At 37.2% G+C, this 22,172-nt stretch overlaps 1 protein-coding gene across 4 annotated transcripts in view; it reads right to left on the reverse strand.

The window, feature by feature from the left end:
• Ccdc141 (coiled-coil domain containing 141) overlaps positions 1-10,643 on the reverse strand; it is a 196,143-nt gene extending 185,500 nt beyond the window's left edge. The window contains exons 1-3 of one of the 4 annotated variants that reach the window (XM_046447264.2): positions 10,301-10,643; positions 9,404-9,640; positions 7,245-7,367 (exon numbers count right to left, since the gene is read on the reverse strand). In XM_046447264.2, coding sequence (XP_046303220.1) covers positions 7,245-7,367; positions 9,404-9,505 — 225 coding nt within the window. In that variant the 5' untranslated portion in view covers positions 9,506-9,640; positions 10,301-10,643. Of the gene's footprint in view, positions 1-7,244; positions 7,368-9,403; positions 9,862-10,193; positions 10,214-10,300 lie in introns of those variants that run through there. The other 3 variants (XM_046447263.2, XM_046447265.2, XM_046447262.2) reach the window with 3 other exon arrangements.
• Positions 10,644-22,172: the final 11,529 nt, after the last annotated feature.

The raw sequence follows: 22,172 nt of genomic DNA on the forward strand, positions 1-22,172 counted from the left end.
CACAGTGGTACGTGCTTAAAATCCCAGTGACTTGGGAAGCTGAGGCGGGAGGTCCAACTTAGCAAGGCCCTAAGCAACTCAGTAAAGCCATATCTCAAAATAAAAAATATAAAGGTCTGGGGATGTGGCTCAATTGTTGAGTATCCCTGTGTTTGATTCCTAGTACCAAAGGGGAAAAAGAAGTGTAAAGATGCTCAATGTGGCAGCAAAAGCATTACTCTCACTATATCCTGAGCAGTACTTTTATTTCTAGGAACAAATTCTAGGAGTGAGGTTGCTGGGTCCCAGGATGTAAGCATTTTGCATTTTAATGCTTTCTAGTTTCCAAATGGCTATGTCAATCTGAAGTCTCCCCGATGGTACAGGAGAATGCCCTTTTCTTTACATTCTTACTGCCATTAGATGCAATCAATATTTTAAATTTTAAATTAAGCAAGAGGCAAATAATATAGGGAAATAATCTTTTTCAATTACTTTCCTTGGGCTCCTATTGATATTGAGCACCTTTTTACATGTTTATTGATGATTTTCCTCTCTTCTGTGAATTGTCTATTTTGGGTTTTTTGTGTGGGTGTCTTTTTTTTTTTTTTAATCAATTTGAAGGATTTTAACCTTGAGTGTCATGTATATTGCAAATATTTATATCTCTTTCCATTTCCATTTTCATCTTCAGGACAGCTCAGATACCACTTTCTCCATCAAGCTTTCTCTGATTTTCTCTGACAGAATCAGTTATTCCTTCCATGACATACCTATAAGATTTTATGCATATCCCTATAAATAAAATTATAGAATCATAACTACAATGCTTTTCCTTCTGATCAATAAACTATATCAGAATGCATATAGTTCCCTCATTCTTCAAAAAGTAAATCATTCACAAATTTTAGAATTTTCATTTACTTATTTTAGTTCTAACACAACAGCTCTTATTTTAGAGGAACTCAGTGTCATTTCTCAACTGTCTCCCCATGAGAATTCTTGTTTTCTTATGCCTGTGCCTTTTTTTCCCCCTAGTACTGGGGATTGAACAAAAGGCCTTGCACCTGCTAGGCCAGTGCTCTACCACTGAGCACATCCTCTGTTTCTGCTTGTGTCTTTTCTTTCATAAATGCTACCTTCAAAATCCTAGAGGATGGAACCATTGCTGTTACCTCTCATCTTGTTTTCTCCTGGGATAATGAACCTAGTTGCCTAAGCAGCAGTCTTTATTTGTTCAGTTTGGACAGGGCTCAGTGGAGAAGGCTTGTCTCTATTCCACACAGGTAAGCTGAGAAGCTCAATTGGGGCTGGAGTATCTGCTTTCAAGATGATTTACTACATGGTTGGCAGGGATACGGACTTCCATTCTCAGTGGGAATAGAGCCAAATAATTTAAAGTTATCTTTGCTATAATCTTCCTATGAATTGGATCTCTCTAAAATTACCCAGTGGTTTGTCAGTATCTGCTACACCTCAGCCGTGCTCTGTTTCTAGCAGAAATGTAGAGGATGACTCTTTCCCTTACTGACTCTGTGTCACCTGGTGTTGCTCAGCTACAGAGAAATATGGTGTGCCTCCAGTTCCCCATAGGCCCTTCTGTGTCCCTTCTCTTAAAAATTACGTAAAAGCCTTCCCTGTCTTGGCAAATAAAATACAGCACAGATGATGCTATGCCTAGAGAGCCTATAATTTTGTTACCATAATTTGTTCCTGATAGGCAGGAACTCAGATACATCCATTGTCCATGAAGTGTTGATATGAGTTGATTTATTAGAGGAGCAGAAATTCTAAAAAAAAGAAAATATTATAGATATAGAAAAGAGTAATCAGTTGTGGCTGGGCAGTCAATATTGGGCTCCTGGACATCAGGGTAAAGTATGGATCAAAATATTTGCTCTTCTTACTGGTGAGGATGGACTAAAGGATGGGGTTGTGTTGGCTTTCTACTTTCCCCCCTAAAATCTAGCCCTTGGGACCTGCCTGTGAGAGAACTGGATCTGAGGCACAGCTGTTCTCAATGGGATTGTGGCCTATGTCTACCAGGTAGGGACATCTGGCCAGGTCAGCAGAAGAAGAGAGGAGAATCTAGAGCCCATAGGTGGACAGAGGCTTCACAGAGCCCTTGAGGCTGGCTGCTCCATGGTGGCCACTTCATCCCCAAGTCTCACCAGCCCGGAGACACTTTCTCCTCACTTCTGCAAGGAAAAAAAAAATGAAGAGAAAAGATAGGTGCAAGCTTCCCTAACACTTCTGAGAGAGTATAATTCCTGATCTTATGGGCCTTATCAGACAGCAGGGAAAGAGAGGAAATGGATCTCCTCTATGAAATCAATACTTAGGGTAAAACACTGCTATGACACAGTCCTCTTATGACATCACAACATACATGCTATAAAACTGTCTCTAATATTCAAATATTTATAACTCAAGTTATATAACTTTAAAATATGTTCTTGATAGAGATTATCCAAAAAGTGAAAAGCAACCTACAAAATGCCAGAAATATTTGCAAATCACATATCTGATAAGGGATTAATATCCAGAATATATAAAGAACTCCTACAACTCAACAATAAAAAAAAATCAAACCAACAACTTAATCTCAAAATAGGCAAAGAACATGAATAGTACCAAAGAAGATATAAAATTGACAAGTAAGCATATGAAAAGTTGTTGATATCCTTCTTCGTTATAGAATTATAAATCAAAACCACAATGAGATACTACTTTATAGGCAATAGAATGGCTGCAATTTAAAAATAGAAACAAATAGAAAATAACGAACTTTGGTGGGATGTGGAAAATTGGAATGTTTGTATATTGCTGGTGGAAATGTAAAATGATATAGCTGCTGTGGACAGATAAACAGACGTTTTGTAAATGTACTACATGTTGAGCATCCTAAATCAGAAGTGCAGCAGTGACATGAACCCATAGTGGAAAATTCCACATCTGCCTCATGTGATAGGTCAAAGTCAAAACGCAGACACAACAAAAATCCTGTCTAAAATTGCCTGTAGGCTCTGTGTAATAAGGTACAACTAACACACATGAATTTCACAGTTAGAATCAGATTCTATGGTCAAGATATCTCATTAAGCATACACAAATATTCCAAAAAAAAAAAAAAGACCCTTGAAATCAAAACATTTCAAGGGATACTCAATCATTGCAATATATTATCATTCATTATCTACTTATTCATTGTTATTATTCATTATTCAAAAAGAAATGAAGTTCTGATATATGCTACAATATGGGCAAATCTCGAAAATGTTTTAAGCTAAGTAAAATAGCTAAGCCACATACAAGAAGACAAAAGTTATTTATATGAGATGCCCAGAAAAGACAAATTCATAGAAAAAGTCCATCACAGGTTATAAGCAGAGGTCACAATGGGGAGTTGCTGCTTAATGGATACAGATTTTCTGTTAAAGGTGAAGAAAAATTTTGGAAAAGGATAGTAGCGATGGATGCACACACAGTGAATGTAATTAAGGTTACTGACCTATACACCACCGAAATGTTAAAGTGGTAAATCTTATGTTACATATGTTTTAGCACAATAAAAAAATATTTTTGAAATGCATTCTGAGTAAATACTTCAGCTTAACAGCAAGAAAGTTCACAGTCTCTTAGTCAAAGCAAGTTTCAATAAAATGTTTAGCTTTACTACTAATACATTCTATTTATAGTACATTTGCTTCTAGCTCAGGAAACAGAAAGAGGACAAAAATAAGTGTTCATTGAGTCAGAGATTTAGTGAGAACCAGGAAACTAATGGGTTTATGAGAGTCAAATCAGAGGTGAATTTTTTAGTGTTTATACTCTGAAGGCTCATTCTTCAATGAAAGCTGATGTCACATGTCTACAAATACAAGAGCCAGTGCCCAGGAGCTTTCTTTGGCTCATATTGTGCTAATTCCTTTGGACACTAACAATGTAGCTGGAAGACAGACACCGGGCGGAACATTCTCAGTGACATTCTCTTGGTGCCTTTTTTTCTTCCTCCCACCATTTTGTGCCCACCTGAAGGTGCAATGTTCATGGTGGCCCCAGGCAGCTCTTCACCTGACTGACATCTACTCCTGTTCTGTTTCCTGATTGCCTTCTTTCTCATTAGAAATTATTTCAGTAAGATTTGGGAATCCAGATGCCTTTTGGAAGTCAAAAGTTTTTTCCACATGACTGTTTTCACCACTGAAAATAAGGAAGACCTTTTCCTCTGGATACTCCACTGGGATTGTTAAGCACATTACTGAAAGCAAAATAAGATCTCTGGGGTATAGACATTACCAACATTAGAAACACTCATAAAAATTCTGTTTCCTGAATTTTTCCCTTCCATCTGAATTAGTAGGGTTTGAGATCACTTTCAATGGAGGGCAGAAAATAGCTTTTCTATTAAATTAAGCATCCAAATTACTTTGATATATTCATTATTGACATAATAATTATGCCACTTTTCATTTCGAAAGCAGCATATGCTTCTATATATCAGTGCATTTCTCTTTCCACATTTTCTTTTTAGATGTGTGAAGGTAATTGTTATTATCCTAACTTTTCAAATATAGACCCTAACACCAGAGAGGATCAGTGCTATGCTCAAATCAGAGAAGCTTCAGCACAGACTCTCACACCCCCTACACCAAATACCCCTTACAAAGCATTCTTTATAATTAGAACAAATCACAGGGCCCTGTGCATAGGGATAGGGCTGGAATGAACAGTAAATATTAAATATTATTGGCTTCTTAAACTAATATCAACCCTATTCTTTGAAATCTCCATATTAAAAATCAACTTGGATCCAAGAAATTTCTGCTATAGGTTAAGTTTGTACAGACTCCAACGGCAAAATAACTAATACATTGATTGAAATTGTGGTCTATTCATTTGCTAGCTGAAATTCATAATTTTTTATTTTAATAAAGTTGGCATATCTGAAATAGACTTCAGATTCCTTGATAACTTCCTTCCTTTTCTTACTTTCTTTTTCTTAAATACCAGTAATTTTAGAACCAATTCTGTTTGGAAGATAATTCTACTATTTACAATTTCCTGGGGTTGTGGCAGATGAGTGGGGAAGAGATGAACATTAAGAGTTTATGGCTACAGGCCTACATGAAGCCAAAAGATCATTCTGAGGTCTTGTTTTTTTTTTTTTTAGACACATATGCAGGGAGGGAGAATGGCTCCCAAGGCACATTATGAGACGATCCACAATAAATATGAAATTCTGCTATGTCTTCCCTCTTTATTTTATACATAATATTCCTGAAGTCCAGAGAACTTAAGTAGTTGGTATACAGTCCAAGGACAGCCATAAAAAGACAATAAGACATTTAGAATCTAGATCCACAAGCTCCTTCTAAGGAGGGTGGATCCTGTTAAATAAAAAATGCCTTCTGAGCTGAGCAAATAGTCATAGGAGCTGAAGACAACTGTACTGCTCCACCTGAGAAAGCATCCCCCGCTGAAGTTGCCTTGATAGGAACAGAGATGAGGGGGGAGAAGAGAGGCACCCTGAGAGACCCAAACTGCTGTGAGCTCCCCACCACTCACAATTCATCAGTGAAACAGAAAATGCTGCTTAGTATGAATTATTAGTGGAAACTGGGGAAGGAAGGTAGTTTCAAGTCCCAATTAACTTCAGTCACCATTGGCAGGTGAATACAAAGGTTCACTTTCTCTGAGGACTATGAGAAAGCAAACTTTGTGGAATGGGCAGGAATAACAAGGAAGTATTGGGCTTCCGTAGTTAGTAGAATTAGGTATTCAAGACAAGTTTATGCAGTTTTTTTCCTATAACAGGAACACCTTGCATTGTTAATAAAATACACTAGCTTGTAGCATAATTAGAGCTAAATATAGGCATTTGATTCCCAGTTCAATGCTCCTTCAGATTGTAATTTCATTTTTCAATAGACACAAGCCTTCCTGATAACTCCAGCTCCTAGATAAGGATTGCTACCTTGAAAGACAATTCAGAACCCAGAGACCTGAGCAAGGAGCTGTCAAATGGGAGAATAAATTCTGGATCTAATGTCTCCTTCTTCAATAATAATTCTTTCTTTAACGTCTCAGTCTGATTTACCTGGTTACTTTTACTACTGTCTGTATATCTGATGTAGATTATATCTGCCTCTGAATCTAGAAAGCAAGTATGAATTTCAATCTGGATGTTCAAAGAAGCCAGTAATATTAAATACCAAAACTTTAGACCATCTTAGTAATTGTAGGACTGTGAATCTCCATCACTCTCTTTGATCTTAGAAAAGAAATTTGCTCCATTTTCAGAAAGGGACACCATGGGGCTCATGTTCTGCATGTTCCTGACTTGAAATTTTTAAGGATTTTTTTTCTGTCAATTTGTGTTTCATAAGTGAAGTCCCATGGGACAGCAGAGCATATGCTAGGAATTGGAGCCTCAAACACTTGAAGTTCCACCTCCAGGGGATGGGAACTCTCTGTTGTCCTGTCTGCCTCCTCATCCCTTCTCAGTGGGGTCAGGTCCACACAGGTATATTAACTGAGCTTTGGGTGAGGTTGAGCACCTGAAAAAATCAGATATTAAGCAGCAAATAAAAAGAACTATGACAGATCAAGAAAGATATTTGATGCTTTTTTGAGCAAAGGACCCCACATTTTTATTTTACACTCAACCCCACAAATTATGGTATGGCCTTGACCTTTCCTGTCCCTTACTTGGAAATCTCTAATCAATGTTAATTTTGGATCCTTTACTAAATAACTACAACCTATATGGAACAAGTCTGATTTTACTAAAATACTATTTGGCTTCAAGAATTCTAAATACTAAGCACAAAATCAGATATTTTTGATAGTTCAACAGGGGCATAAGACCTCCAAATTAGTCTTATTAGAAGCTATAATTAATAGCAGGAAGTTTGGATCTGTCATTGACTTGAAAATTATGAAGCAAAGAATGCAAGACTTGGAATTTTTTTTTCACTGAGGCAAAGTGTAAAAAACGTTATTTATTCACAGTTTTTTTTTAAGAATATTATCACTCAATATCTCCTATCACATCAAGGAATATTTTTTTTTTAATTTTGTTACTTCTCTCATGTGCTGATGTTTACCCACAGTGACAGTAGTAGATTTACCCATTATTTATCTGGTACCATAGTAAAGTGACCATAACCAGTCAGTGATAGCAAAGGATTCAAAGATGAAGAGTAAGAAAGAGCTTTTTCTTTCTTTTTAAATTGCATCTGCTTTACATCTTAGGCTCTTACCTTGAGTTTGGCCAAAAGAAGTTCATGATCATGAAGAAGTTTTTTGGTTTCATCTTGACTGCTCCCAATCTCTAGAAGATTGGGCTGTGATTCAGCCAATTGAAGTTGTACCCATTTGCCACACTAAAAATAAAAATGGAATAAAATGCACTTTTAGTTCCCCTTACTTCTTCTTCTTTACTCTTCTCCTTTTCTATTTTTATTTTTTTAATTTCCAGTTATAATATGAAATCTCTTTCTATAGAGATAGGCCTTGCTTAAGTTGAAATGTAGCAAGCAGGTCTAATATAAATGCATGCTTTGTCATGTTTTATTCTTATAATAAATTCATCTCTCAGTGTAGATTTAATTTTTTAAATTCCCTAATGAGGAACACATACAATGAATTATGTATTACTGAATATTCCGTAGTTACAGGATAATTAACACAATTGTATTCTCACAAAACTGAACTTCCATAAAAATAGTGAAACTCCATGTGGGCAACGTAGGATGCAAACTTCACCACAATCGGACATGGGCAGTGCTATTGAGTCCACTGAGATGGACTTTCCACCCTGAATACCATCAAGTGTATTTTATATGGAGATGGTAGTAAGGGAAAGGAGTTGGGGAGGGGACAGTGAAGGAACGTTCTAGAAACATAATTCAGTTAAAAATAATAGTATCCAGTGTAAAGTTTTTTTTTTGTTGTTGTTTTTCCTATGTTCATCATCCCTCTGATTCTCCTATAGATTAATTTCCTAAACATTATTCTTTATCCTGTTCTAAGAATGTTTTATTTGAAGAAAAGAAAAGTTAAAATCTTTTAAATAGGAAAATTGCCTCTTTTTCTTCATTGCTGAAATTTACAGTTGCTGGAAGCCTCATTAAATCACATACAAATGATCAGTTCTCACTACTTCTGCATCAGAATTCTCTTCATCTCCACCTACTGCCTTCCGAAAGACCAGAGGGCAAGGGAGTCAGCAGAGGTCCAGTATACATGGGGGGGCAGGTCTCCCCAGCACAGGCAAATAGGCCTCTGAGGAACACTTTGCATTCTGTGCTTCTATAATGAATCATTTTGCTCAATGTCAAGTTCTGTTTTTCTGTTACGAGTTTTCATATGACCGTAAAATTTGCAGCAGTTAAACAGGACTTATTGTTCTTGCTCTAACAAAAGGCTAGAAAAGCATTCAATTAAGTCTGCTGGTGTCCTGAAAGTAACTGGCTGGTGAACACCAGCTCCTTTGCCAGGTTTCCTTTCATTACACACTGAATTCTTCTCCTTCCTTTCTCTCTCTCTCTCTCTCTCTCTCTCTCATTGTTGTTGTTGTCGTTGCTTTTGTGGTATTGTGGTACTTTTGTGAACCCAGGGCCTTGCACATTCTAAGCAAGTGCTCTACCACTGAGTTACATGCCTAGCAAACACTGAATTCTTTAGATGGTAACTTGTCTACCACCCAAGTACAGTGCTTCAGAGGTTTCACAGGCCATTTTCATAGGGAGTAAAGTCATGGTGTCTTCTTAATCCTAAAATGTCTGGTTATCTTTGCAAATGAGAAAATTGCTAGACATAAAACATGTATTTAAGCACCAACAGGCCTCAGCTTCTGACTGTTAAAAGCAAATTTCATACCTGCTTTTTACACCTTCTGTAGCACTCCCCCAGCAATGTGACAAGGATTTAGTAGCACTGTTACCACATTAAAACCAGTGCTGTATGGGGTGCAAGTCAAGCCCCTTCCTAGGTGTCTCCTGTGCTCCATCATCCTCAAAAAAGTGCCACCCTCTAATCTGCCTCCTCCCACCTCCCTCACATCTACTCTCAAACCCACAAGCCATGCACAGCCCTGCCAGCCTCTTCAGCTAGTAAGCATGACCCTCTAATCCACGTGCCTTGCCTTTAAAGACCAAACTGAAAATATATGGTAGGGGTCTTTTAATTCAGCTGCTCTAGATGCTTTCTATCTAACTGAAAGGAAAGAGAAGCTCTGGAAACTGGCTGAAACTTAGTAATAAGTTTCTCTCTTAGTTGCTGATTTCAGAAAGCAAGAGTATATACTGCTCTTTTCTATGTTCTGAGTCCTGCTGATTGCGTGCAGTGCTCTTTAGTGTTATCAGCATGCTGCAAGAAGCCCAAGTCACACAGAAAAAAAATAAAGTTGTTCACTTACCTTTATGACAGCTATCACGATTCTGCAGTCTCCAGCCTGCACAGCCACTGAACTGACAGTTGTTGTTGAAAACTCCACTCCAGGACTTCCTTGGCTAGACATGGTACTTTACAACCAGAGTTTATTCCTTGGGCAGCCTCTGCTCAGATGCTTGTCTGCTGGTCATTTCAGAAAGGAACCACCGGGGTTACTTGGATTCATTCAGGGAAAAGAGCTCTGCTTGCACTGATTACTTTGCTGAAAGTAAAGTACAGGAGGTTAAAAATAGACAGCCCCATTGAGTTTATCATAAGAGAGGAGAGAGAGGGGAGCAATCGCAGAGAAGAGCCACACCCCTAGTATGGTAACACTAAGTGCCTGTTATTTTTTTGCCATTATCTGAAAAGTGAAGGACAGCTTCGAGCTCTTTGCCTATCAGCTGATGTTTGATAGCAAATGGAAAAAAAAAATACATCCTGACAACCCAAATTAGTTTTGCCATTGAAACTAAACAGTTGTAACTACGGACTTTGAAGCCAAAAAGTCATTGACCTGGATATCAATCTTTTCAAAAATTTTCAAGTCTCTCATGAAAAAATAAAAATACCAAAAATGTACTTAAAAGTTCTGGTATTTGTTTTGAGGTTAAGTCACAAAATTGCTTGAAATATATTTTTAGATTAATCTGCTTTTCTAAAACTTACTGCCCTTTGACAAATGAAGTTTATGTGGATTAGTTACATTTTCTCAGAGCCTCAGATTTCTTAGGAGCATTTTAAAAATAGTCCAACCAGCATTTATCAATAGATACCTATCATTTCAAGATTTCTTTGTGACGGTTCTGCTCCATCAAAGAACATTTTTTTTTCAAATTATTCCTCACAATTACTTACAGAAAGCAAAATGCTTTGCTGTTACCTTTTAATTGCAGCAAGAAAAGAGTTTTTAATCTTATTTTTAAATTAAAGGCTAACACTAAGTATACTTAAAAGAAAAAGGATAGCACTGTACTGGCTTGGCTTCTATTCTTTACCCCACCCCCTGAGAAGAAAAATTATAACTGGCTTCAAATCAGAGCCCAAGATCCACAGATCAATCCTATTGCTAGAAACTCCTCATGTGTCACAGTTGTCTGTGGTATTAAGCAGCAGCTGTTGGAGTCCTTGTCAAAGAACAGCTGAAAATAACACTGAAGTTTAGGTCAAAGTTCAGATGAAAACACATCAGAGACTCCAAAGCGGCTGAAACCTTTGGAAATCTCTGGGACAAAGCCAGAATGGAGGATGTGGCAATAAACAAGTTAAATGCAACCACTCACAGTATAAAACCCTAGCCCAGTTTAAAGGTATGTTCAGGTTCAGGTCTGATGTTCACAAGTCTGAGAAGAATTGCCTTGTTTTGCTAATGTTCACAGTAATATTCTTGAATCAAAGGGGTAGAGAAATACTTTTACATAAAACTAGATGTTCAGTAATTGTTTTTGTTTCCAAGAACATGTCATGGCTGCTCTGCCGTTGTGTACGTGTGACCCTCGGCTTTTGCTTTCAGCATCTGCCTGCTGCTCCAGTAAAATGAAACCACACCTGGATCCCAGATCCAGTGAACAAACTTCACCTGGCCCTGAGAGCAGCAGCTGGAGCATGCTACAATGTAGAAAATACTATGAATGGTTTCATTTCATAGCAGGACTGGAGAGCCTGCAGAGAGCGAACTGCCTTGGAATACTGAAGGCTTCCACTTAAGCTATTGCATAGTTGGTCCACACAAAACCAAAACAGATTGCAACTCATTTTTAGTTAATTGTCCTGAAGAAAAAGCAAGACTTGACACTTGTGTCACAGAATATCCACACCCTAAACTAAACTGCCAAAGGGGTATTGCTTAAGCCACTATGTACTTGCCAACCAGAACAGCAAACAGTGACCTGCACTCAAAACCCTCCATGCACTTTGACCCAGAGTTAATCTCACTGCTAGAAACTTGTGTCACAAGTTGCATAAAGGGCCTGAGGACGGAAAGGGACATTTCAACAGCACACTGCAAGGACCACAGGCTAAGTAGCTCTGTCCACAAAGCCCCTCTCAAGAAAGACTGTGTAGGGGCCACAGAACACAGCAGGGAGTGTCTGAAACTGCAGGGCTAGTCAGAGGAAATGGAGCGGTCAGAGCAAGAGCCTGAGAGTCTAGTTAATTCCAAGGTTTAAGGGCAAAGGGAATTAGAAATATTTAAGACTTTGTTAGAAGATTAATCCAGCTATTCAGCAACAAAGGTAGTGCCCTTTTGTGCATGTAGATGACCTTTCTTTCTGTTAATTAGATGGAGCAGGTCCAGGATGTTGCATAAAGAAAATGTTTTCTACTTTGGTGGACACGAGCAATAAAGCAAACGGTGTGGTTTCTGACTAATGTTTTTATTTTAACTCGAATTCTTGGCTTTAATTCTTTCAAAGACTCAAATCATTTTGGCTTTTCCTCTTTCGTTATTCTCTCTCCCTACTTTTTTTCTTGCTTAACTTTTTAAAATCTTTCCTTTACAGAAGCCCTGTTGCTCAGACCTCTCCATCCACATCTAGTTTCCTTAGAACTCTGACCTATTTTTATTCATCTAGAACAATAATTACAAATTGCAATAGTGACTCCAGTAAGCAATTTGGAGAACAGTTAGTACAAAATATATTGTACTAAACGAACTGGTACACCATGCTTAGATGGAAACACTACAACTTGTTTTAATGTTAAAGTAGTAAACATTTCTTGAGTTACAGCTTATTTATACTCTGCCTCCCCTATCATCACCAAATAAGAAAAAGAAAAGAAAGAAACCAAAATAAAACAAAATGAAAACCTTGCAGGCATTCTCAGACCCTTGAAGTTTATAGTGGATCTTGCAGAGGTTATTATGCCTGCTCTGTTTATCCCTCTGGGAAATGCCTGTTTTTATATAAACTAAAATATTCTCCATGGGGAATCACAAAGCTATGACTGGATTCTGTAGAGTTGTGAATAGCACATTTTTAATGAAATAATAAGAGCTAGTAGTCTGAAGATCTGTTCATGTGATTACTTTTCAGTTCTATCAACTAGTTTGCCATTCTTTTTTTTAACATTTTTTTTTATTTTTAGATGTTGATGGACCTTCATTTATTTATATGTGGTACTGAGAATTGAACCCAGTGCCTCACACTTGCTAGGCAAGCACAGCAGTGCATGTAGGGTGTGTTCATTTTTTCATACAGGATCCCATCTATTTGTTTTAACCAATATGAGTGTGTGTGTGTGTGTGTGTGTGTGTGTGTTCCTGGGGATTGAACCCAGGGACCCCAGCATGCTGGGCAATCACTCTACCACCAAACCATATCTCCATTCTCTAATCAGTACTATTATTGGTTAAGCTATATTCAACTTTATAAAGACAAAGTGGATAGACCTGATATAAATAATTCAAAGTCTGTTTACCCAGATTAAAAATTCAATGCAAAATTTTCTCTGATATAATCATTAGTAGTTGTAATAATAGCTACCATGTACAGACTGATCATTATGTGCCAGACTGATCATTATGTGCTTTCTACTTTTATCCCATGTACTCCACATTTTAAGGCTAGAACAACCGATTTTTCTGACTTTATAAATGATGTACTTATACCCACATATCCACACCCACACAAGGATTCCTTGATTTGGCCACCTCTGGTCCAGTTTTGCCTGAATTTCAAGCTGATTCATGATCTGCTCCTCCCTACTGCCTATCACATACATCACTATTCCTAGAACACAAAGATCAGCCATGTACTGTACCTTAGTTCAGTTTTCCATCCAGGAATATCATTCCTTTCTTCCCTCCATCTAAATTCTTCCCATCTCTTAAGACCAAGATATCAACTCTTTGTAGAAGATGAATATAGAAAGAGAACCAAATTCCTCTTTCTTCAAAATTTAATTACATCTCAATATTCAATAATTATTTGCTGCTATTATAAACTTGTATTATTTTCTAGTTATTTCAACTTCTATTAATATTATTTTTCCATTATATTTGAAGATCTTTATGGAGAGGAGCCATGTCCTAACATTTCTGAATCTTTGCCAATCAACTCTTAGGGTTATTGTAGAGATTAAGAACTGTTTCACAGAGTACTTAAGAGGAGGAGCTGGTATTTAGTAAATGCCATGAACCACAGAACCAGACCCCAAACTGGTACTTATAAATACTGGGTGACTTTACTGAGTCACATGAATCATATACAAAAAAAAGAGAGACAGTTTTAATACTATTCATTATTATTCATGCAATCAACAGTTATTGAGCAGAGATACACATCAGGTACTTCTGCATCAGGGATAGAGCAGTGAGAAAAATAAAGAGGCCTCTGCCCTCCAGAAGCTTTTCTCACATTTCAGTGAGAAAAGGCAGGCAATGAAATAAAAAAACAAGGTTAAAACACTAAGAGAAAAACAACTGGCAATGGCTTAAGTAGATTGAGTCACAAAAGTTATGTTTAGAATTTGCCAGAGAAATCATAGAGTGCTGTCAAGGTGTTTGTATCGGAACACAGAGGTTAACAGGAATAATGAATGAATAGTGATTTAACAACAAAAACAGTCAAATCACACCCTATGGCCAAGACAGTGTCTCAACCTCTCTGGACCTCAATTTTCTTGATGTCAGCTGAGATAATGGGAACATTCACACCATAAAGGTTTTTTTGGGAGGATTAAATAAGATGATATTTGTAAACAAAAGAATGTTGACAGTTACATATTACTATTTCTAAGATGACAACATCTGTTAAGGGATTTCCTAAATCTAGCAGCTGCCACAAAATTTAAAAATGAATTTTAAAAATTAAGTTGAATTAATGCACATGGCAGACAACCCGAATGGAATAATCATACTAGAAAGACATAAAATATATTTTCCTATAATCAGATATAAAATTATTCTAGGGAGACATTACTTCTTGATTGCCATCCTAACCGTTCCACTCACTCTTTACAAATATTGTATAAAACTTTTCCTGATACCTCTCAGCTATTTCTTGGATGACAAGCATCTGACTTAATTGCCATCCATAAGTAAATGGAAGTTGCTCTTTCCCCATAAGCCAACCTCCAGTTCTTGCCAGTTTCCTATTCATCTAGGCAAGTGCTCAACCTCACCCATCAAGTAGGGCTACATGCCTACTATGTGTCAAATGTGTAGATGCCAGGCACTTACAATAAATATGACAAATCCCATCTAGCCATGGAACTTGCCCTCCGCTGGTGGAGACATAACAGAAAACATACAAATAAACTGTACGTATATATAACATGGCAGGATGAAATGAATATAATGGAGAAAAATAAGGCATGATAACGAGAGTGAAGAGAGAAAATACTATTTTAGGAAGGGGTCAGGAAAGCTCTAATAGATGAGATTTGAGTAAAATCCTCGATTAGGTGGAAAGAGCCAGGCATGCAGATATCTCAGGGAAGAACATTCCAGGCGGCTGAGACATGCTTGTTATATTTGAAAAGCATCCAGTAGGTCGCTGAGGGTGAAGCTAAGTAGGGGCTGAGAGTAGCCAACAGAGCAAGAACCTGAGACCCCAGAGAGAAGGCTGGCTAGTTCACATGGGGTCTTCTGGTAGGTGCCACTAGGTCTCTGTTGGGACAACCTTGGTTTATACCTCTTGCCCTAGTATAATTGCTCTTAAGGCCCCTTTTATAATCAAAAGCGTCTGCAAGATAATTATGTGATAACCCTACTATTAAGTCAACATGAAGCCTTTGAATTCATTCAAAATGAGATAGAAAAGTACTGCAGGATTCATCTAAAGAATATCATTTAACTTAACATTGTTAAAGAAACTGCAGAGAAGAGACTATTGGAGTTCATAGTGAATGAGGAGGTGGGGAGAATTTTGTAGCATGCAGTACATAAATGCCCACACAGGTGGCTGAGTTTTACTTAAAACACACCTGAGTTTTACTTAAGAAGAATGACATGTCCAAAAGATCATGACCCTCACTGACAGTCTCATTCCCTCTGGGCATTGACTTTCTTATAATGAAACATGTTGATTTACCTGTAAACCCTTAGCTTCCCCATGAGATCTTGGAGAATAGTTATAATCAAGCAACTTTTATACCCAGCAAATTTCCCTTCTCTAGGTAGTAAGAAAAGTAAAACAAAACATGGGCAAATTTAAAAAAGATTTAAGTGGGTCAACAGATCCATGCTGGCTCTGTTATCTATTATACATTTAAGCAATGGTTTCCCCAAAATGATGTGTGAGGTGATATCAATTCTCCTCCAATTATGATGGATAGTTTTTATTGAAAAGCTTCTAATTAAAGCTAGGCATGTTTATAGTCAAATCTGTGTAAAATTAAAATGACTAGTGAACACATGGGCTATCATTGATTTGGGTAAATTTCCTTCTGAATGTGAAAGATGTATAGACTTCTTCATGCAAGAAAATACTTTTTAAAAATTGCTGAAAAACTTGCAAAATTTAGTTTGAAAACTCTGGTCAGCCATAGGCTCCAATGTAGCAGGGCTCCCTTTGTAATGGAATTCCTCTAGATATAAATAAGGGTCCTGAGAATTGTCTCCAGAAGGCAGGCAATTTTATGAAAAAAAATAGGAGCATTAGTCAACTTGGTTTTAAAAAATTTCATTTCTTATGTTTTCCCTAACTGTGGCTTAACTCCTTTCAAGGCTGAGAATTTTCCATCCCAGAATTATCCCTTGGGAGGCCTCAAGAGTAGCAATCGTTCCAGCTGCTTGGGAAGCAAGCAGTGACACCACGAGTGAACTATCACTTCCTCCAGACAGCTATGCTTTTTGCCAAGGAAAGAATAATAATCTGAAACCTAAGGATATAAAAATCTACTGCCCAAATGGCATGACTATTATCCATGGATGCATAGTAGTAAGTGTGTACAAAGTTAAAAATATAAGGTTTTATGAAGAAACATTTAAGATATAACTCAAGGGCTGGGATTGTGGTTCAGTGGTAGAGCACTTGCCTAGCATGTGTGAGGCACTGGGTTTAATCCTCAACACCATATAAATGTAAGTAAATAAAATAAAGACAGTGTGTCCATCTACAACTAAAAAAATTTTTTTTAAAAAGACGTAACTCAAGAGATTAATGTGTATGTGCACGTGCAGATTGTTATATATGGTGAGGTTGTTTTTAGTAAGGTTATACTGAGATTTCTGTTGTACATGGCTGATATTTTGTGATTCACTGAGTTTATTGGCATGTGTTGAATGACAAGTATGTATTTTAACAAATTCTACCGTAGATTTTTTTTAAGTTTATCTGAGTTTTTAAAAATTAGCTATGCTTTTGGAGATTCACATCCTCATTCCAAATAGGAACGCCTCACCCCAACGTTCACACACAAGTCTCTCGCTGTGGGAATCTGTTTGTGTTAATACATCACTCACCCAGGTCATAGAACCCACATGAAAGCAATGATTGCTGAGACTGTCCAGAAGGATAAAAAAGTTACTAACACCTGCAGGAAAAAAGATATTCACATACACGGGCTTTCAGAAAAACAGGAAGCAAGATGAGAGAACCTCACAGAAACCTGGAAATCAAACATGGAAACAAAAGTAGCAGCCATCAACACCCCACCCCACCCCACTCCACCACCCTAACCTAAGCAAACCGGTTTCCTATCACAAATTCCACCCTCATAAAGAAAGGACTTCAAAAGCAAAGCCAAGCTGTGTCATGCAGAGTGCAGATTCTGCTGTTGGCACAACTCTGCTTTGAGCTGCCACTAGCAGCCTCGCCTCTGGGCACAAGGACCCGGTCCCCTTCATCAGCCCATCCTCCTCAAATCCCTTCAGATTTGTAAAACATGAAGTCAATCTAATTCGGCCTCTAAACAACCTTGTACTCTAGGCTATTACTATCTTATGAGTTAGAAAGCCAAGGAAAGTACATGACTTATTCAAAACAATGGAGCCAGTGAGTGAAAATCCCAGACACTTTCCTCTTAGTTTCTTGCTCCAATCCCATAAGGAATAAATTCCATTCTCCTAATGTTAGATTAAAAAAAAATTTACAGACCTCTAAACATACCCATCACTCAGTTAAGCCACACAATTAGACACTTCCTGGGCACAGCCCTGTGAGGCAAAACCATTATCACCACTTCAAAGTCAAAACAAAGAAAACAAAACTGTGTTCTGAGTGACCCCCACTGGCAATGACAAAGCCATAGATGAAGCACTTTGATGTTTTACAAATGAGAAGAACCCTCCTAAGGGATTTCTCAAATCAATGTAAGAAATCATAACATAGGAACAGTTTTGTCCATGGATGTATATTAACAGTTATAATAAAACTACTTTGTGTTTGTGTCATAATTCTTCTTCGTACCTTTAAAATCATTTTTGCCATCTTGGTAAATTCGTGGATAGCATGTGAGGGTGTTTTGGCTGTTTCATTGGTTATTCACAGATCCAAGAAGATTTTAGCAGAACAGAACAAACAGGGCAGGTGAAGCAAGTGGTAGAAAATGTGGACCAATTGTGAAATTAAACATGAAATCTAAGTGTACTGCACTTAGAGGTTCCCCCTAGCCATGGCATCCACAGACTAATTAGGCTGGAGTGCAACTGGGTTATCAAAAGATCTGGAAATTTTCCTTAATTTCCCTTCCTAGTCATTAGAAGGGCTGCATAAGTGATGTGGCTGAGGCAATGTTATTTTCAGTCAAACCCCAGGATGGAATCAAACTCACTTTAAATAAAACATTGAGATCAAGGAACTGAAAGGAAGCTCTCTAGTTTAGAATGTAAGCTCCGGGATAATGGACATGTGTTTTATTGAAAACCTCCCCCAGAATCCCATCTCATAAGTATATTTGGATTTGCAAATTTTGCAGAATAAAGTAGAACCAGTTCATGGAGAATTGCACAGTTAGGGAGGACTGTTTTTGTGCCAGCCTACTGTGCCCTCTGGGTCTCCTCTGCCAGAGCACTTTCCACCTGCCATGCCCTGCCCTCCTTACCTGGTTGATAACCAGACCCCTATGAGGGGCAAGCTCTTGAAATAACGCTGGAGTTGATGAGGACAATGCCTGGCTCCTTCTAGGTGAGTCTGATTTAAAGAGGAATCTGAACATGAAGAAAGGGAGTTTCTGCATCAACCCCTAACATGAGCTAAATGAGCAAAAACCAAACACAACAAAAACTTAATGGCATTTTAGAATCCACAAAAATACTCATTTTCTTTTTCAACATATATTTACTGAACATTTCTAATGAACCAACCATTGATTTAAGCACCAGTGAAACATCAGGAAGAAGACACAGAAGTCCCTTCCCTGACACGGTGGTATCCAGAAGCTTTCAGGGAAAAAAAAAAAAAAAAAGGCAAATAGGCACAGATCATGTGCCAGCTACCCTGCTAAAAATTGTATAAACTACCTCATTATCAGAGAAACAATTTCTATGATTAACCTCATTTTATTGAGGAAAGTGACCTAGATACGTTAAATAACTTACCTAAAATCACAATCCTAATATGGCTTAACTTGTGCCAACATGACATCCAAAATAGGATTGCTGACCCACTGGCTGTAAATCACACAACCAAAGCTTATGTCTCAATTTGTGTGTCATGCTTAAGCAAATCTGATTTTGAATAACTATAGAAAAATATGTACAAATTCATCAAACTGAAAAAGTAAACATACAGCACCCATTTCAGGAAAAGTCCAGGCAAACTCTACACTTATAAATTCTTTGATCATCAATTCAACCACAACAGACAATTGGTTGGGGTTTGCTAGTTTGGGGTCTGAGGTTTCTATTTCTTCTTTCACCAATATTGATATGTCATTTTGTTTTTTCATGTCTGTTATTCCCATGGGTTAGGCCTTGTTTTGTGTTTTTGCATTTTATATGCAAATATGCTACTGTAAATATATGCACTTGAAAAGATGCTCTATAAATAATTGAATAATCATTACCTTCTCACAGATCTTCAGTTGTTTCTCCATTTTCTCCTTCCCTTTGTTTTTGTGCTATTTTCTAACACTGTCTGTTCTTCTTTTCTCATGCATTTTTTCCTCTCTGCATTCTGCAGTTTTGTTCCATGTTGTGTACGGTGCAGGTAACAAACTCCACAAATACTGCTTCTTCCCTCCCCTTATCTCAAACATCCCTAAGTATATTACCCTTTTTATTCACTCCCTAAAGCTGACATCTATATTCTTCATGGAGTTTTCTTTATTTACTATGACACACACACACATACACACACAGAGAGAGAGAGAGAGAGAGAGAGAGAAAGCATTCAGTAGGAAAGAGCCATTTCTATGTAATGTTACAAAAAAAGAAAATTTTAAAAAATTTTGTTGTTTATTTTTAAAGCAATAATGTAAGCAGTGGGATTCTAGCAGAACAATAATCAGACTGATCAACAGAACAGTTGGCTCAAAAGCAGGCCCATAAGACTGAAGAGCTCATATAGTTTCAAAGAGCACCAGAAATCCATGAGGGGCAGTGATTATTCTGTAATTGATATTAAGAACTCTTGAGGGGCTGGGGTTGTGGCTCAGCAGTAGAGTGCTTACCTAGCACATATGAGGCCCTGGGTTCGATCCTCAGCACCATGTAAACATAAATAAATAAAATAAAGGTATTGTATCCAATGGAAACTGAAAAATATTTTTTAAAAAAGAACATTTGATAGTTGGAGAAATCCATATTATATCATTACCTTATTCAACCCACCAAAAATTGACTCTGGATATGAGTTAAATGTAAACACAGTTAATCATTAAATGTAATAAAGATAGAATAAATAATCAACTAGGAAAAATACTTGCTACAAGTATAGATTATTATTACTATTATATAAAAACCTTCTTCAAACAAACAAGGAAAATGCTAGGACTCCAAAAGAAAAGGTAAAAATAGTAACTAAATAACAACTGATAAGTCACCAAAGGAGAAGTACAATGCTACATCATTTTCAGCCTCAATGGAAGTTAAAGAAATATAAACTGGTTTGTCCAAAATTTGCAAAGGCTTGTTTATTAATAGTACTTTGTGGGCTGGGGTTGTGGCTCAGTGGTAGAGCACTTGCCTAGCACGCGAGGCACTGGGTTCAGTCCTCAGCACCACATAAAAGTAAATAAAATAAAGGTATTGTGTCCAACTACAACTAAACAAATATATATATATATATATATATATATATATATATATTTACATATCACTTTGTGCTGGAAAGAGCACAAAGATAGGCACTCTAGATATTGATGGGAGCCTAACCTGGAAAACAACATGGCCATCTCCACAACCCAAGGGAGAGATGCAGTCAGAAAGGCAAATTTTAGGATATTCAGCACAGCATTACTTACAATTCCATTAAGAAAGAAAAGAACTAAAATTTTTGCCAAATAGTCTAATAAATTATGGTACCTATTTATCATCAAATGTTTGAGAATCATTGACTTCCACTGAAGGAAATTTTAATAAAGGAAAATTTTTGATATAACTACTAACTGTAAAAGGCAGTAAATAAAGTTGAATGGTAGTATAATCGTCTTACATAAAAAAGAGGAAATGCATCATATATTAATTGTAAGCTCCCCACACTGATGAACTATGCAAAGTTTTTACTTTTTGAACTTTATTACCAAAGGTACATTTTTACAACAGGAAGTACTCAGTACTCTCATACATAAGCAGAATTGTAAAGCATAAAGGAATTAATTTTCTCCAGTTGACCACAGCCATCAGTCAAGTCATGTGATAATAGTAGAAAATGCCATTTCAGGCTTTACTCTGTTTTTAATTTGATAAAATTTACCATGTGTGGGATGTGTTTATCTTACAGAACTTGATAATTTCATAGCTATGTTTAATTTCTGAGGTCCTTAGGAATACTTCCCAAAATGCCTCTTCTGCTTTTTCTACTCAGGGAAATTAGTTTAGAAGAAGATGCTTAGGCTGGGTGTAGCTCTGCAGTAGAGCACTTGCCTTACATGAAGGAGGTCCTGGATTCCATCCCTAGCACTGGAAAAAAAAAATCGGATAATGTCTTTGAAAAATCCATATATCAATTTTTATAAAGAATTCTCTAGAAGCTTGCAGTAGTGTGTCCTGCAGACTGGCAGCATCAGCAACACCAAGAACCTAGCTGATAATGCAGAACCTCAGGTCCCACTCCAGACTTACTGAATCAAAAACCTGTACTTTAGTAGATCAACTGGAGAGTTGATTTACAGGCACATTGAGGTTGGACATCACTGATGTAGAATACATGTTCTACATAGAGCTACAAGTGAACTATGTTGGTCCTTGGAAACCAATCTATGTTCATGTCTTAAGTACCAGAGATCTGTGTATCTATGGGCTCTAAACATTTGCTTAGGAACCAAGCAGCAATAAATGGGAACAATGGATGAGAAATATTCTAAAACTCTATTGGAAGGTCCCTAGTACACAACTTGCAACACAGTACCATTGTCAATGCTGGCTAGATTTCTAGGTCATCCTAAGAAGCTGGCTTAATCTGTAATGTAGCTGAAGAAATCAATTGTATTTTAATAATTGTTTTTTATTCTAAGAGAAGATTCTGGAAAGCCTGGTTCTGATATTAAGAATAGGATGTCCCCATGGATGCAACTGTTTGTGTGTGTAGACAATCAGACAATCAGTAGAGTGGTACTTCTATTCTATTCTGAGAATGTTCTAAATACAAGAACAACATGGATTAGAAAGATGGGAATACTGAGAGTTGCTATTGAATTATTCACATTTT

This window comes from Marmota monax, unplaced genomic scaffold (assembly GCF_021218885.2).
Source record: "Marmota monax isolate L192 unplaced genomic scaffold, Marmota_monax_Labrador192_F-V1.1 WCK01_AAM20220418_F8-fsc00007, whole genome shotgun sequence".
Lineage (NCBI taxonomy): Eukaryota > Metazoa > Chordata > Mammalia > Rodentia > Sciuridae > Marmota > Marmota monax.